This window comes from Anthonomus grandis, chromosome 11 (assembly GCF_022605725.1).
Source record: "Anthonomus grandis grandis chromosome 11, icAntGran1.3, whole genome shotgun sequence".
Lineage (NCBI taxonomy): Eukaryota > Metazoa > Arthropoda > Insecta > Coleoptera > Curculionidae > Anthonomus > Anthonomus grandis.
In genome coordinates this window covers 27,302,466-27,318,259 of record NC_065556.1, presented here as the reverse complement: position 1 = coordinate 27,318,259, position 15,794 = coordinate 27,302,466, and the positions used below count along the sequence as shown (strand labels likewise).

The following is a 15,794-nucleotide window of genomic DNA, read 5'->3' as shown; positions in this document are numbered from 1 at the left end:
GCATTAAATATAAATTAAATTACCGCCCAGCGAATGCGCGCGCACCCTTGAGGCGGTACGTACGCCCGGGCATTAATTGCGACCGCAAAACAAACGCGAGGCATGTTATTTTCTAAAGACTCCCGCAAATTGTCCACAACCTGTTTATCTTCCACTTATACAAATCGTAAAAGTAATATCCGAGCGTTTATGGAGTTAAACGGGTTTTTTTCTTCTTCGACGGAGAGGTGAAAATAAGGGGCCGCACTAAGGCATCTTAATGCCATTTCGGTTGCTCGTCCCGTCCAATCGTGTGTCGCCCCTAAAGGTTCGGGTGTTTGCCGAGCAGACCAATCCTACGCGAGCACAACCTCCCGAATGTAAATTCCATTCGACGATTACCCCCTCTACGGGGGGATTAGCGAAAGCATCAACCGTGTTTCGACTTATTAACTCGATAGGTCCGACAGCGGTAGCACGTTTATAGCATATTAACCCCCCAATAAGGTGTTGTAAAGTGCGGGTAACATGCGGCGGTAAACTTGACAATTAGTGACTATTTCGTTACAGTGGTGACTGTTAATTTTTTTTTGTTTGAGTGCGGACTAAGTTAAACATGATGCCTTTGGCACCGACTCCAGTACTCCCGGTGCCCTCCAAACCGAAAATCGGATTTTCTATTGACTCAATTGTCGGCGGTGCCACCGCCGGTGCCAGTCCGCAAACCTCCCCGGTGCATTATTCCGAAAGTTCGGCACCGTTATCCCCATCGAGTGATGCGGAGCAACGGATGAATAGCTCCCCGAAGAATTACTCGAGATCACCTTTGGGATCTCCGAAACCCCCGATAATGGTACCGGGGATACCCGCTCACAGTTTGGTGAGACCCAGTCCCACTTACGATCCGAATTTGGTGGCTAAAAATGGGTTCTTGCAACCGGAAATGATGCACAATCATACTGGGCAGCATCCGTTTGCGCTCGCGGCACATTTTCAAGGGGCTGCCCTGGCGGCGGCTTTGAGTCAGGGTCAGCACGGTTTCCCTGGACAACCATCACCTTTGACCACCCATACCCCACCTAGAGATAGCTACCCTTTGTATCCTTGGTTGCTTAGCAGACACGGAAGGATATTTCCTCATCGGTTTCCCGGCGGTAAGTGAATCAGTTGAGTAATAAGTATGGGTGTGTTGCAGAGAGCCTTTAAGCAAAAATTAGCCTTTAACGGAGTTTTCATTTTTTATGTGCATAATTTAATTGCGTATGATGCACGTTTTCTTGTATTTCAACCAATTTTGACCATCGCATCAAAAATAGGCCCTAGTTTGTCATATAAGCACATACCATGAGATGCTTCCTCACCAACACACAAGATGTTTGACATTGGCTTCGGAAAAGAATTATTACACAAAATTATTACCTAAAAACAGTTTTCAAGACATATTTTTGAGTAATAATCAATGCCGTCATATTTGTTTTATTTATTGCTATTCACACTGTAGAGCGTTAATTTAATGTGGATCCTACTAGAGATCAATATATAAGTTTTAATAATTTATAGTTCATTATAGTCTTACCTGCTAGAATTTATGAAAGTTTTGAAATTTTAATTAAAAAAAAAAGTTATCTATGATTCTTTCATGGATTTTTAGTGCATAAGAAATAAAAACAATAAATCTACCGTATGACTTAATGACTTTAATGCGATACCTATGGCGACTGTGGATTTAGAATTTTTATTTTAACCTGGATTGCATTTACAATGAGCATGGTCCAAACATTGACCTTCACATATAGTCATCAGGTTTTCCAAAAAACTAGACCGAAAAGAAGTTTGCTCATATTTATTGTCAAACAATTTCTACTTTTTGTCATATATTTCTTCAATTACTTCCTTTGGTGAGTATGGCTGTGTCATCTGCAAAGTAATTTACGTCTCCTTGTTTGGCAGTCATTTACATATATGAGACATGATTCACTCAATGTATATCATTAAGTTTTACTCTTTGGGTTCTGCTAGGAGTCAAGCAGACTATTGATTGTGCTTCTCATTCGTACTTTATACAATTTTTCTAGCAAAGTAAGATTTGTTACAGGGTAAAAAAGCCAGAAATATGCCTATGCACAGATTTTCCTCCTTTAAAGTTTTATAAATAGAATGCTTAAGAATAAAAAAAAATATTTCTAATTATCTAATTTTTATACCTTTCTGAATTAACTTAGAATAATTGCCGATTAGTGCTATCGGCAGATAATTACTGGAAACATTCTTTATTTATTCTATTATTTCATTTTCAGTTATCGGTCTAAAGAATATAGAATTTAAAAATGATTTATCATTTCTTTTACATACTCGTACATTAATATTTGACCTCTTTTTAATTTTCATTAATTATTGAATTTATTTAATTTATTCTTGGTTGATAATTTTCCATGTTTCCATGTTACCTAATCGGTAATAGTAAGTTCTAAAATAGTATAAATTATTCTTGTGTAAGCTTGTCTCTTTGCCTCATTGAAGCGACTAGATCCTGCGTTATTTATGGTTTTATTAAAGTTTTAAACAGTTAAATTGTTAATAAGAGTTTTGATTACAATTTTATTTTATAATCTAATATTTATATTTTAGTTGCAAAAAAAACTTCACTTATAAAATGCGTTTAATTGATTATTTTTTTAATTAATTAATTAAACGCATAATGGGCAAAGTATCCAATGAACTTGAAGTAATTAAATAAAAAATTAGAAGAAACTATAAAAGTGCTAAAAAATATAATTGGAAATTAATTAAATTAAATATTTATTTCAAATTAAAAGAAAAATATGTAAAAATAGGCTATTGTCCGACAAAAGTAGAAATAAATAATATTTCTCGGACATACCCATGCAAATAACTTTTATAAAGTTAAACTCACTAAACAATTATAGGGAGAAAATTTAACTAAAAGACTTTATTATTTATATAAAAAGAATAAACTTTGAAACAAAAAAAGGGCGAACAATTGAACCAAATATCAAAAAACCCAATTTTAAGTGTATGTCCATGCATAATTTAATATTGCACGATGCACGTTTTCTTAAATATTTTAAAGTTAGCTCAACAAGACAATTTTTTTTTTTTTTTAATTTCAGTGTAAGTATTAAATCTGAGTGAGTAACACAGCTAAGTAAAAAAAAACCTCTGTTTGCCACACAATCCCAATATTCGACATAAATTATTATTTATTATTTAATTAAAGTGGTAAATAGGAGCGCATCTCGATTATGAGCAAACTGTTCCACAATAACGCCTTGTCGGAAATACTTAATTTTTTATTTATTTATATAAGAAGCAAAGATTAATTTATTGTCAAGTATAAGGCCCTACATTTTTGATTCTGAAACCACTGGAATTTTTATATTATAAATCTCATTAACGATATTTTTTTATATTAAATCAATATTTTCTTTAATTTAATGCAAGGAAGAGAACACTCGACCTAGAGGCAATTAATATATTAAATTTAGAAATTATGATAATGTAAAATTGCCTTATAAATAAGGCAGTGTTCAGGAATTGCTGCAAATATAGGAATAGACTCATTATTAATAATTCTTAGGTCTAAAATAATATTGGATTTATTATCAAAATAATATCGAGTTAATTCTATAATATTTTAATTAAAATTCAATGCATCGGTAAATGAATCAATTTATTTAATATAGTTGATTGATGTAGAAAGTTTATATTAAAATCCTCACTCTATTATAAAAAGATACTACTAAATATAATAAGTTTAAAAAAAGGTAGATTAGTAGAAGATGGTCGATATACAGATATAAACAAAATATTTTTTTAATCAATTTAAGATGTAGGCCTTAAGATTAGAATGAATATCAAAATCAACTCATGTTGATGTACGTTTTCTTATATGTTTTTATATTACATATTTCGTGCTAAGGCAATTAACTGTTTTTTTCAAATAATAGTGTGAGTAATATAACTGAGTAAAAAATAGGCCCAACAAGTATAAAATGTATGCATAATTTAATAGTTTATGATGCACGTGTTCTTAAAATTGGCTTTATTCAATTATTGACCAAAAAAAAATAGGTACGATTCAAAAGTATTTAAGGTCATCAAACGCCCAATTAATTAATTATTTCTATACCCAAAATAAATTTATATATTTTTTAATTAACTGTCACCATAATCGAACTCTTTAATCTATTCTGGCCCAGGCAGTAAACGGTGGCCATTACAACTACTTAAAATTCAAAATCTAATTCGATTCGACTTTTATGGAGGTAGAATTTGGCGGTCACATAATTGCTTATACGAGTTTTGTTTAGCAAATCAGTAGGAATGTTCCACATTTAATTTTATCACGCATTTGTGGTTAAATTATTAAGTTAAAAATAAAATAAGTTATAAAAAAGGATAGAGATAGAATAAGCGGAATAATAGTAGGAAACGCAAAGAACATTTACCAGGAATATCTTAGGAAACTGGAAAAAATCAACTTCTTAAAGAATTCTGGGAAGAACTAATCAGACGACTATGGATACAACCTCCGGAAGTCTGATCACGTCGTTAACTCCTACACCTCTGGCGCCTTCTATATAATTTCATAAACTTACCAGAGAATTTCAATATAAAAGTAATTCCCATTCAAACGTCAAGGCAGTGAAATCATTTTTATAGCAGCCATTATTAACATCTCGAATTTATATTCAGATGATCGCCTCCCTAGGAAGGTATTTAAAAAGAGACATAAACAATACTTATTGCTTACTAGAATTCGATATTTATTCAAGACCAGCGTTACTAAAACGTTGATGTGTTACTGCCAAAGAATATTAATATTACGCATATTCGGGGGAAATAATAATAATAAAAAAAAATTATGAACCGAAATCGATTCGATTTGTTCGTTTTCTCTTTTTTAATACTGGCTGTATTATAATTTAGTGCAATTTCATATCGTAGGGTTCTCTTCAACTTCCTAGAAGAATTTTTTAATTTTTTTTCTTGGTCCAGAGACTTCAATTAGACCTCTATTCATAAAGAGAAATTGATAAATCTAATAAAAGGATCAAAATGATTTCTACCGGATAAGGCAGGTTAATAAGGAAATTATGAAAACTATAATACACCATGATGATATAATATTACAAATAATGCAGCTATTAGTACTATGACGGATGCGCTGAATGTCAAATCAGTTTTCCGTTTAATGCATGGCGAGCATACGTACCTTATAATTATCATGTTTTATGTGTAGACCAATGGGTGTTATTATGATCGCGGTAGTAGGGTGGGTTTGCACAGGCCGTTTTATACTAAATCGGAACACGCATTGATTTTTCTATAATAACTGGCTTTTGGCTCCATTTTTGGCATCTGAAATCCAGGAAACTTTAACGATCGTAGTTAATTCCTGGGTATCCTCTGTAGAGAATTTAATTATGTAAGAAAAATAATTTTTCAAGTTCATTCGAGGTGTATCTGGAGAGTTAGAAGCTAAAAAAGTAGGAGTGTGACCCATTTTCGTTAAATCTTTCTGAGACTTAGGAATATTTGACGATAGTGATTGTCCATTGTCCATATATAGAGTAACTTTGAAAAAATCTAATTTTTCTCTCTTTTTATTGAGAACTCGATTTGAACCATTAATTTTTAGACTTATATATTGTATTTTTCTATTGACGTATGTAAGCATTTTAAATGTAAAGAAGATGAATAAACAATTTGAATTTAGATTTTAAGGACTTTCGTAGAACGTTTTAGGATTTTACTAAAAACGTTTGTCCACATTTGGGACATTTTTGATCGAAAAATCTTAAAATTGTTACAAAAATGTTCAAATTACTAAATATTTTCTTGCAAAATTTCGGTCCATACTTTTGAGCCTCGTTAGTCATAGCCAAATTGTAGGCGTATCTTCTATGCTACATAGGCAACCCGCAGCATTATAAGCTAATTTAGGACCAACAAGGGTATAAAGTATGCATTTTTTTTTCTAATGAAATAATTTTGATATTTTTTTATTTTTCTTAGACGTTTTCTTGAGCAAATATTCCTAGAATATTCTTGATGTATTTATTAGGAGAATATATAGAATAGTCTTACACAAACGAATATTCCCATTGAAAAATCTGAAATTTGCAGTTGACGTTTGGCCTATCTGTCAGCTTGAAAAAAAAAAGTTTTTTTTTGTGAGTAATAAAAAGTTTGCTTCGCATTAGAGGGCCATACGGTGCAAGATATCTCAAAAACCAATAATTTCTCAAAAAAAGGGTAGAGACACAAAATGTACCCTTAATTTTTCCCTACACAACACTGTTTAAGTCATCTTCCTAGTTATAACAAGAAAGAAGTTATTGCACATTTAGTCGAGAAACAATCTCAGAGACCCAATTTTTGAAGATATCTCAACAAGTAATAATTTCTCAAAAAAAATGTAGAGACATAAAATGTACCACCAATTTTTCCCTATACGATACTCTCTAAATCATCTTTCTATCTTTAACATAAAAGAAGCTATTGCAAATTTTGTTGAGGGACAATCAGAGAAGAGACTGTCAGGCCCAATTTTTGAAGATATCTCAAAAACTAATAATTTTTCAAAAAAAGTGTAAAAACACAAACTGTACCCTCAATTTTTCCCTATAACAGGATATATAAATCATCTTCCTAGTTATAAACGGGAAAGAAGTTATTGCAAATTTTGTTGAGGGACAAGTAGAGAACGAGACTGTTAGACCCAAGTTTTGCAAATATCTCAAAAAAAATAGTTTTTTGAAAGAAGTGCAAAACACAAAAAGTCTTTTTCTACTTAAAACTGTTTAAACCCTTCTGCTTAACTATAACAGAAAAGAAGTTATTGCAAAATTTGTTAAAGGTCCATCAGAGAAGAGACTGTTAAACGCAATTTTTGAAGATATCTCAAAAACTATTGATTTCTTTAAAAAAATATAACAACACAAAATATACCCTCAATCTTTCCGTACCCAACACTCTTTAAATAATTTTTCTAGTTACAACAGAATTAAAGTTATTGCAAATTTGGTTGATGGAGGGACTGTCATTTTTGAATACTGGCCCAATTTTTGAACATATCTCAAAAACTAATGATTTCTCAAAAAAAGTGTGAAGACACAAAATGTACCCTTAAATTTTCCCTACTCAATACTGTTCATATCATCTTCATAGCTTAAATAGAATTCATCCATTTTTGGTTTAGTCCAGGCAGTTGAGTTCATTATTGTTCCATTATTGAAGAGGTAAAATTCCCTTCAACTGCCTGGAATAAATTATTTATTTTGATTTTCCAGGCAGTTCATTTAATTTTCCTTCTATTTCCAATGCAATTTAGTAAAAAAAAAACGTTTTGAGTTAATTTTTCATTCCTACATTGCCGCAAAATAAATTAACACTAACATCAACTGCCTGGACGAATTTAACTAATTTTGCTTCCTTTCAAGAATTTCAGTTCAGTTCTGGAAAGCGTTGACGTTTACCTCAACTGCCTGGAAGAAATTATTTATTTTAATTTTCCAGGCAGTCCAATTAATATTCCTGCTATTTCCAATGCAATTTAGTAAAAAAAAAATTTTTTGATTTAATTTTTTTATTCTACATTGCCTCAAAATCAATTAGCACTAACATCAACTGCCTGGAAGAATTTAATTAATTTTGCTTCCTTTCAAGAATTTCAGTTCAGTTCTGGGAAGCGTTGACGTTTACCGCAACTGCCTGGAAGAAATTAATTAATTTTATTTTTTCCAGAACTGAATATTTAAATTGGACTATTGCAACCATTTACTTGTAATTTTTTTTCTAAATAAAAGGACTTCTTTATTTTATTAAGACTATTATAAGGGTTAATTTACCTTTAAAAGATGTCGAAAATTCAGACAAAAACATCGACTTAAAATGAATATATTCATGTTTAAAAAAGGGCTGTATTAAAAAATGTGTCTATCGTGTTCACTTAAGTTATGCACAGCCGTTTACAATAACTTAGAAAAAGGATGTAATTTCTTATACTTTAAATTATATTGAAAACATTTATATAATAAAAAAACAAAAATATTGTTTTCCAGGCTTGGGATCTTGGGATGTGAACAAGTTAGGAATAAACAAAGAAAACACACGATACAATTGAACTTCTTGGAAGATACACCTTTATTAATGAAAACCCTTGTCTGGAACAAGTATTTATTTGAAAACCGACAAATTTGTAAATTATTGTTGACGGACAATAAATTGAAGACAAAAAATCATTTAAAAGGATTAACCATTAAACCAAAAAGTACCCAGCCAACGGTGGTTATATCTAATAAACTAATCAGCGATCATGTTTTATAGTTTTCAACGTAAGTAGATCACGACAAACGTTAAGATCGTGCCTCCAATAACACTATTTAAGTAAAGGCGTTATGTGCCGCAAATCGGTTTATTAACCAGACATGATAATCATAGAAAAGCGGGCAATTACAGTTTTTCTTCAATACCCTCAGATTGCCCATCTCAAGTAGGTTATGCCGTAATATCGGTAATAGCGATTCGTGTAGATGTGTGTGTGTGTACCATTCCAACTCGGTTCTGCATGGATTCGCAATTAGGATGGGTCTCGGAATCACTTTAGAGAGCATTTAATTGAAAGCAAATTATGGGAAGCCCCGGGGGCATAATTAGCCCCGCGTTTGCATCAGCATAACATTTTGCATGTTTTATCTTTTTGTGAAAAGTTAAAACGGTTAATGGGGGGCGCTGTTAGGAAACTGAAGAGCCAATTACTACGGTGTTTTTAGTCCGATTACGCTATTAAGGTATTAATTTCAGAAGAAAAAAAAATGTTAAACTTTAATAACGGACCAGCAAAAGTTCTAAAACGTAATTATAGCGGGCTCTGCTAATGTGTAAATAATTACGGGATGATGGGGGCCTTTATTATGTGTACGCGCGATGCCTATCTCGATGGTAACGTAAACCCCCTTATTTTCGGTCCTTAGCTTATTTTATATCAAAGAAAAAATTATCATAATTTTAAATTGCCACTTTATAGTTTGCTCCAGATTTAATATATCCCTAATTTATTGTGAATAATTTAATTTACTGAGGCATTGGTTTCGGACCATCGTTGCTTCTTAGCAAATCATTTTAAAAGTAAACTATCTATTCAAATGTCTTATTATTATTATTATTATGCTCATTTATTTGATTAGTTTATTAGATAACCACCATTGACTGTTTTTTTGAGGCAGTATAGAGCTGAAGAATTAACTCAAAAATATGTTTTTTTTACTGAGTTGAATTGGAAATAAGGGAGAAATTAATTGAACTGCCTGAAAAATCAAAATAATTAATTTAGGCAGTTAAAAGAATTTTTAACATTTCAATGAAACAAAAATTAATTCAACTGCCTGGACTTAACTTAAAATTGATGAATTCTATTCAAACAAATAGTTGTATCTTTCCAGAATTCCTTTGGACAGGAATTTTCCAAGGGTTGTCATAAATCACGGTCTATCTTCCAGGAAGTTCAATTTCTATTTTATTATGCATTTTCTTTATTTATTCGTGATTTGTTTACATGAGAACCCAAACCTGAAAAACAATATTTAAAAAAAAAAATTTAAAAATTTGTCACTCTTAAGGCTTTCCAGATTTGTTTTTTCATTTATATAGATGTTTTCACTTTGATTTATTATATAAAAAATGTATCCTTTTTTAAATTAAATGTAGTGCATAACTTAAATGAACACGATAGACACATTGTTAAACATGAATAAATTTATTTTAAATCGATGTTTTTTACTGGATCTTTTGAGGGTAAATTATTGCTTATAATGGCTTCATAATAGAAGAAAGAAGTAATTTGATGTACTATTTTAGAATTATTTAGAAAAAAAACAGATTAATAGTTGTAAAATGGTCCCATTTTAATATTCAGTTCTGGAAGAAACAAAATTAATTAATTTCTTTCTTCCAGGCAGTTGAGGTCAGTATTAATTTTTTTTGAGGCAATATAGAGCTCAAGAATTAACTCAAAAAGATGTTTTTTTTACTGGGTTGAATTGGAAATAAGGGATAAATTAATTGAACTGTCTGGAAAATTAAAATAGTTAATTTATTACAGGCAGTTAAAGGAATTTTTAAATGGGCAAAAGAGAATTCAACTACCTGGACTAAACTTAAAATTGATGAATTCTATTCAAACTATGAAGATGGTTAAAATAATGTTGTGTAGGCAAAGATTGAGTGTACATCTTTTTAATATAATTTTTTTTAAAAAATTATTAGTTTTTGAGATATCCCTCACTTTATTGTCTTCTAATGCAAAGAAACCATTTTTCAATTTTCACAACAATTTTTTTCAACTCACAGTTACTTTTGTATAGCTTTTGGGTTAAAATAGGTTTAAAATACATGAAAGTCTCGGTGCGCATTTTGTGCCCTCGTTAATCATAAATTGACTGATAGTGATGCGGGTTGCCTACGTAACATGAAAGATACGCCTACATTTTTGCTATGACTGACGAGGATCAAAAGTATGGACCGTAATTTTGCAAGAAAATATTAATAGTTTCTTGTAATTGAAGATGCTGACGATCAGAAATACATTAATAGAAAAATTATTATTTTTTATAGATTTTGTATGAAAATCGGCTTTTTTACAACGACAATTTTTTTCAGTAGGTGCAATTCTTAACTTCCACGGATTATTCTCTAAAATCCTAGGAAATTTTAGGGATAATCCTTGGCCTAAAATTAATTGTAGGATTTAATTGTACATCCAACGAATATTCTGTAATTCTTTAAGTAAACCTAGAATATTGTGTTAAAGTAAACATTCTTAGCAACATTTATAAAAATATGTTATTGGTTTTCTATGGCCATTTATAATCGCTCTAATACATCAAATACATTAAGCATGCTTCTGCCATATTAATATTTATAATATGCAAGTAATATTCTTTATGTTCATGAGAAATTCCAAGGATATATTAATATAAACAAGCCTGTATAAAAGAGAATATTCCTATACTGAAATTTTTGATTTTTAATATAATTTTTTGATTTTAATTTATTGCCTTTAAAAAATTAATTAAGGAGCATTTCGAGAGCCTGGAATAAGTAATTGCTTATTCAATAAAAAATTAGGTAGTACAACCCCGTAATTTCTTATTTCTAATTATATTCTAAAGTCTGGAATGAAAATTACTTAAAAAAATTGAGTAGTATGACTCTTCAGTTTATGATAAGATCAATGGTGCCTAACGTCAACCATTAAATTTTTTTTTTGGAAGCAGCATTTAAATCAGGACCGTATTGATATTGACAGTTTTTGTATATCTTCTTATTAAATTGCCAAAATCTGGAGTTAGTTTCATTTATTTATCAAAGCCTATAATAAATAAATCTATTAATTTATCATTCCGATTTTCTTTACAAGTCAATTAGAGAAGATTTGTTAAAAAATTATGTTTTTCCTGATATTTGAAATTGCCTGCAGAGAAAAATAGGTTCTGCTTTAAAATATCATCTCAAATGTCTGGAATAAATAAAAAACCAATTTGAACAGCTCGAAAAATTTGTTTAAACATTTTTACTCGTTACTCTGAATCGTTTTAATATTTTCCGAGATTCTTCTGATAATCTCTTGTAAAAAACTCTTCCGTTTATTCCTCAATCCGACTTATTTGATATGACATGATAAAACAATTTTATTACTTCATTAGTTAAGTCGATATCGTACCCAGATGGTCAGAGCGAGAAAGTCAGATGCCTTTTCGCACTTTATAAACTACCTAGAATAACTCACGCAAAAAAAATAGATCTTGACAATATAAATTTGTTTTCTAGAAGATACAGAGAAACGTAGTACGTAGGCTCAAAAGACAATAGAGCCGTATATACATTCGGTTTTCTTCACAAGTCAATTAGAGGCGTTGCGTGCTTGCGCATCATTAGACAGAGCCGATCGTTCCGATATACACAGAGAGAGAGTTGAAGTTAGTTTAGCGGTCTCAAGCCGGCGTAGCTCGATAAGTGTTCATTAAATGTGGAAAACGGACCTGGCAGCTTATTCCCGAGAGACAGAACCTTATTATTATTGTATTAACTGCAAATTGAAGTTTAGTACTTACTCAAAAATTGCACGCTGCCCGTATCGAACGTAGATTTACGTAACCATTGTTATTTCAATTCATTATAACAGTACGCTTGGATCAATATTGGGTGTTAACAGTTTATAAATTATTTATCGTTAACGCTCTTTATGTGCCCGAGATTGAGCGGAGAATTTAAGGTGTCATGCACGAACATCGTGACTTTTATGTGGTATGGTGGGGGTTATTTAATTCGAGAAGGTATCGCGTATAATTCGGTTTAAATCATCTTGTAATGGCCAATTATGTGGTCTCGAGATCTTTATGTGGAATTATTATTTAATCGTGCGACTTTATTATTGTTTTTTTTTGCATTTTGTTAAATTGGGACTTAGTCAAAGTCAAAGTTGGATATTGCTTTATTGTTATAACATTAAAATGTTTTTAACCAAGCTAGAAAAATTAAAACTTTTAAACAAGCTATTACTCGATACCCATTTCAATTTAAAATTTTTAAGGGGATGACCCTGGGGGGCAATGGGTGAAAGAGGGTGAGGTAATTTTAGGTTAGAAAGTTATCCCTCTTGACAAACCTTTTGACGTATTTTGGGGTTTTTTTTTAATCAGTGGTTTTCGATAAATCCGTGGTGGGAGGTTTTCAAATTAACACTCTCTATAAACAGTCACTTAAAGTATATCATTAAAAAAATCTTCAACGGAGTAATAGGTCTTAGCAGCAAGCAACCTCTTTAATCATCTGCCTATCATTATTAAAAACTTAACTTCGCCTAGGATTTAAAAAAAAACATTTAAAAATAGAAATACTGTCATAAAAAATTGATTTTTTTGTTAAAGCTAAAGTAGGTCGAGGAAGGTGCAAAATCATCTGATTTCTGCTTAGGTACCGAGCACTCCTGACCATGAACTTCTCTCTGTACTTATAGATTATGCAAGCAGTCTCAAGAATATACAGACATGGGAGAGTTAGTATTTTATTTTGGTGAAATAGAGGACGGCATAAATCCCAAGGGTTAGGCCCACATATATATCGAATGGCCCGTTTTTGAATAATAAGCAATATAATGTAACTGCTTGCACTGCCACAGAAAGCGATACCGAAGGTGGGATTTAAAGAGGGAACAATAAACGGACTAGCCAATTTTTGAACCAAGTTCCTGTACACTGATCCTGACAGCATAACAACCAGATGTTAGCTTTTTGGCAAGAATATTTATCTGTGTCAAATTTGAGATATTTGTCTACGAAAATTCCAAGAAATTTGCTGTCAGGGTTAATCTGAATTAGATCACCATCTATCGAAACATTTTTAAGATTACATTTAAAACATAGCAATTTAGTTTTTGTTGGATTTAATCTAAGTAAATTAGAGTCACACCATCTTTTTACCATCTTAAGATCCTCCAGGATGATCTTATGGAGAGAATCTGAGTCTGCCACAATTTTGTGGTATCATCTGCAAATATAATGAAGACACCGCGAATAGACCAACCAGATCTTTTATGTAAAGCAAAATAAGCCCTGAGGCACTCCCCATCTAATAAAGCTATATTCTGAGTATTTTGACCCAACCAAAACCCGTTGCCGTCGACCTCGCAGGAATGAAGAAAACCATGATAGAGGAAAGCCTATAAAACCATAGCGGTGGAGCTTCCGCACCAGAATGTCATGACTAACACAGTCAAAAGCTTTTGACAGATCACAAAAGACTCCCCCCGCCATTGATATGAGAGTACAAGTCCTGAAGAAGCATCATTTGTATTGGTATTCTCGCGAAAACCGAACTGACACTTAATAAGGATGTTATTTGCATTAATAAAAGACAGCATACGAATTTTAACCAGTTTTTCTATGATTTTTGACATGGTGGATAGAAGTGATATTGGCCGGAAATTAGAAGGATTCTCCATGTCTCCTTCTTTGTAGACTGGAATGACTTTGGATGTTTTTAGACAAAAGAGAAATGATCCTCTTTCCCATGACTGGTTAATTGCTTTTACCAGGACCGTTAAGGCTGAATCAGGAATATTGAGAAGAATGTTTGTAGATATGCCATCCTCACCTGAACTGTTTTTGTTTTTTAACGATTTTAAGACGCCTTTTAATTCTGTCAGATCAGTTGGAAAAAACAGAAAGTAGTCTGAAACGTTGACAGCTGACAAGTAAGTCATTGGATCTACTTATGGAGAAAAGCGTTGTTGGAGATTAACAGTTGTTAAGCGCGTTTGGGAAAATATTGGGAACGGAAGCAGGGCAATAAGAGTTTTCAACATTCCTTTTGCGAATTTTGGAACTTGATCAGCCTGTTGGAATAATATTGTTCCTTGGAGAGTCTTATTATAAGCGACGAAATATGGAGCGATATTTAGCAAAATACTCTTTTGAAATAAGGAGATATCTCAATAGCTCAAAAACGGCTTGAAGCATTTTCATGAAATAAAAAGCAGAGTATTTTTCAAAGTATGCTTAATAAATAGTGCTTGTTTTAATTCAGTACTAGGTACAATTTCGAAGATATCAGACTTTATATGCACAAGTGTTTGAAGATTAAACTTAATGCCCAACGTACCCGCTGACTTCAAACTCCAGTACCTCAAAAACTACTCAAAGGATTCTCATGAAACAAAAAGCATAATATTTTATAAAGTATGCTTAACAAATAGTGTCTTAAATTCAAATAAGTATTAAGTACAAATTCATAGATATCAGACTTTATATGTGCAAGTGTCTAAAAGTTATGCTTGATCTCCAAGGGGCCCACTGACTTCAAACTCCAGTACCTCAAAAACTACTTGAAGTACCCGCATGAAACAGAAAGCATGATATTCCCTAAAGCATGCTCAACGAATAATGCTTAGAATTTAAATCAGTATTAGGTACCATTTCAGATATATCAGACTTTATATGGGCAAGTATCCAAAAATCATTATTAGTCTCTAAGGCACCCACTGACTTCAAAATCCAATATCTCAAAAACTAGTTGGAGCACTTTCATGAAACAAAAAGCATAATTTTCTTTGAAGTATGCTTAACAAATAGTTTTCAACAACAACAAATTCCTGATGGTATGGAGCGAACGGAGATTTTTTGAAGAAATAGTTACAACCTTAGTAAACCACTTTTTTTTAGACAGTTTTTTTCGTTTTATCTTTTTGATAGGGAAAACTGCATTAAACAAGTCAACAATCCTATTATGTAAAGCAGCTATAGGGTCATATGATTCAAGAATTGTGTCCCAGTTAGAAGAGGCGCATAAATTGTTAAATTGTTTGTAATTTCTAGTGCTAAAAACTCGGTCAAAATGTGGTAGAGATTTTGCTCGTTGTTTAGGTTGTAAGACGTTAAAAAAAATGCTTCATGTTCGGACAGTGCAGCATTTTCAACGGTACATCATATCAGAACAATAGTTAGAGCACATATAGTCAATAGTACTCGAAGAGACTCGAGCAATACGTATCGGCGATTTAACATGCATTTGCAAAATATAACACTCAAGCAGATTACTCAAGCGAGTTGTGCATCTATCATCAAAATTTACATTAAGATCCCCCGCTACAATTATGTTTGCAGAGCCCAAAATACCAGACAGAATCTCGTTTTTTCCCATATTATTCTAATGTGTATTAAATTAGAATAATTTATTAATTTTTGAGCTTCGTCCAGGCAGTTATTACTCTGGAAGACACTAATACTGTGTTA

At 31.9% G+C, this 15,794-nt stretch overlaps 1 protein-coding gene across 1 annotated transcript in view; it reads left to right on the top strand.

The window, feature by feature from the left end:
- The first annotated feature begins 446 nt into the window (after positions 1–446).
- The window catches only part of LOC126742414 (homeotic protein empty spiracles-like), a 56,416-nt gene continuing 41,068 nt past the window's right edge, over positions 447–15,794 (top strand). Inside the window, exon 1 of the mRNA XM_050449068.1 lies at positions 447–1,133. Coding sequence (XP_050305025.1) covers positions 596–1,133 — 538 coding nt within the window. The 5' untranslated portion in view covers positions 447–595. The remainder of the gene's footprint in view (positions 1,134–15,794) is intronic.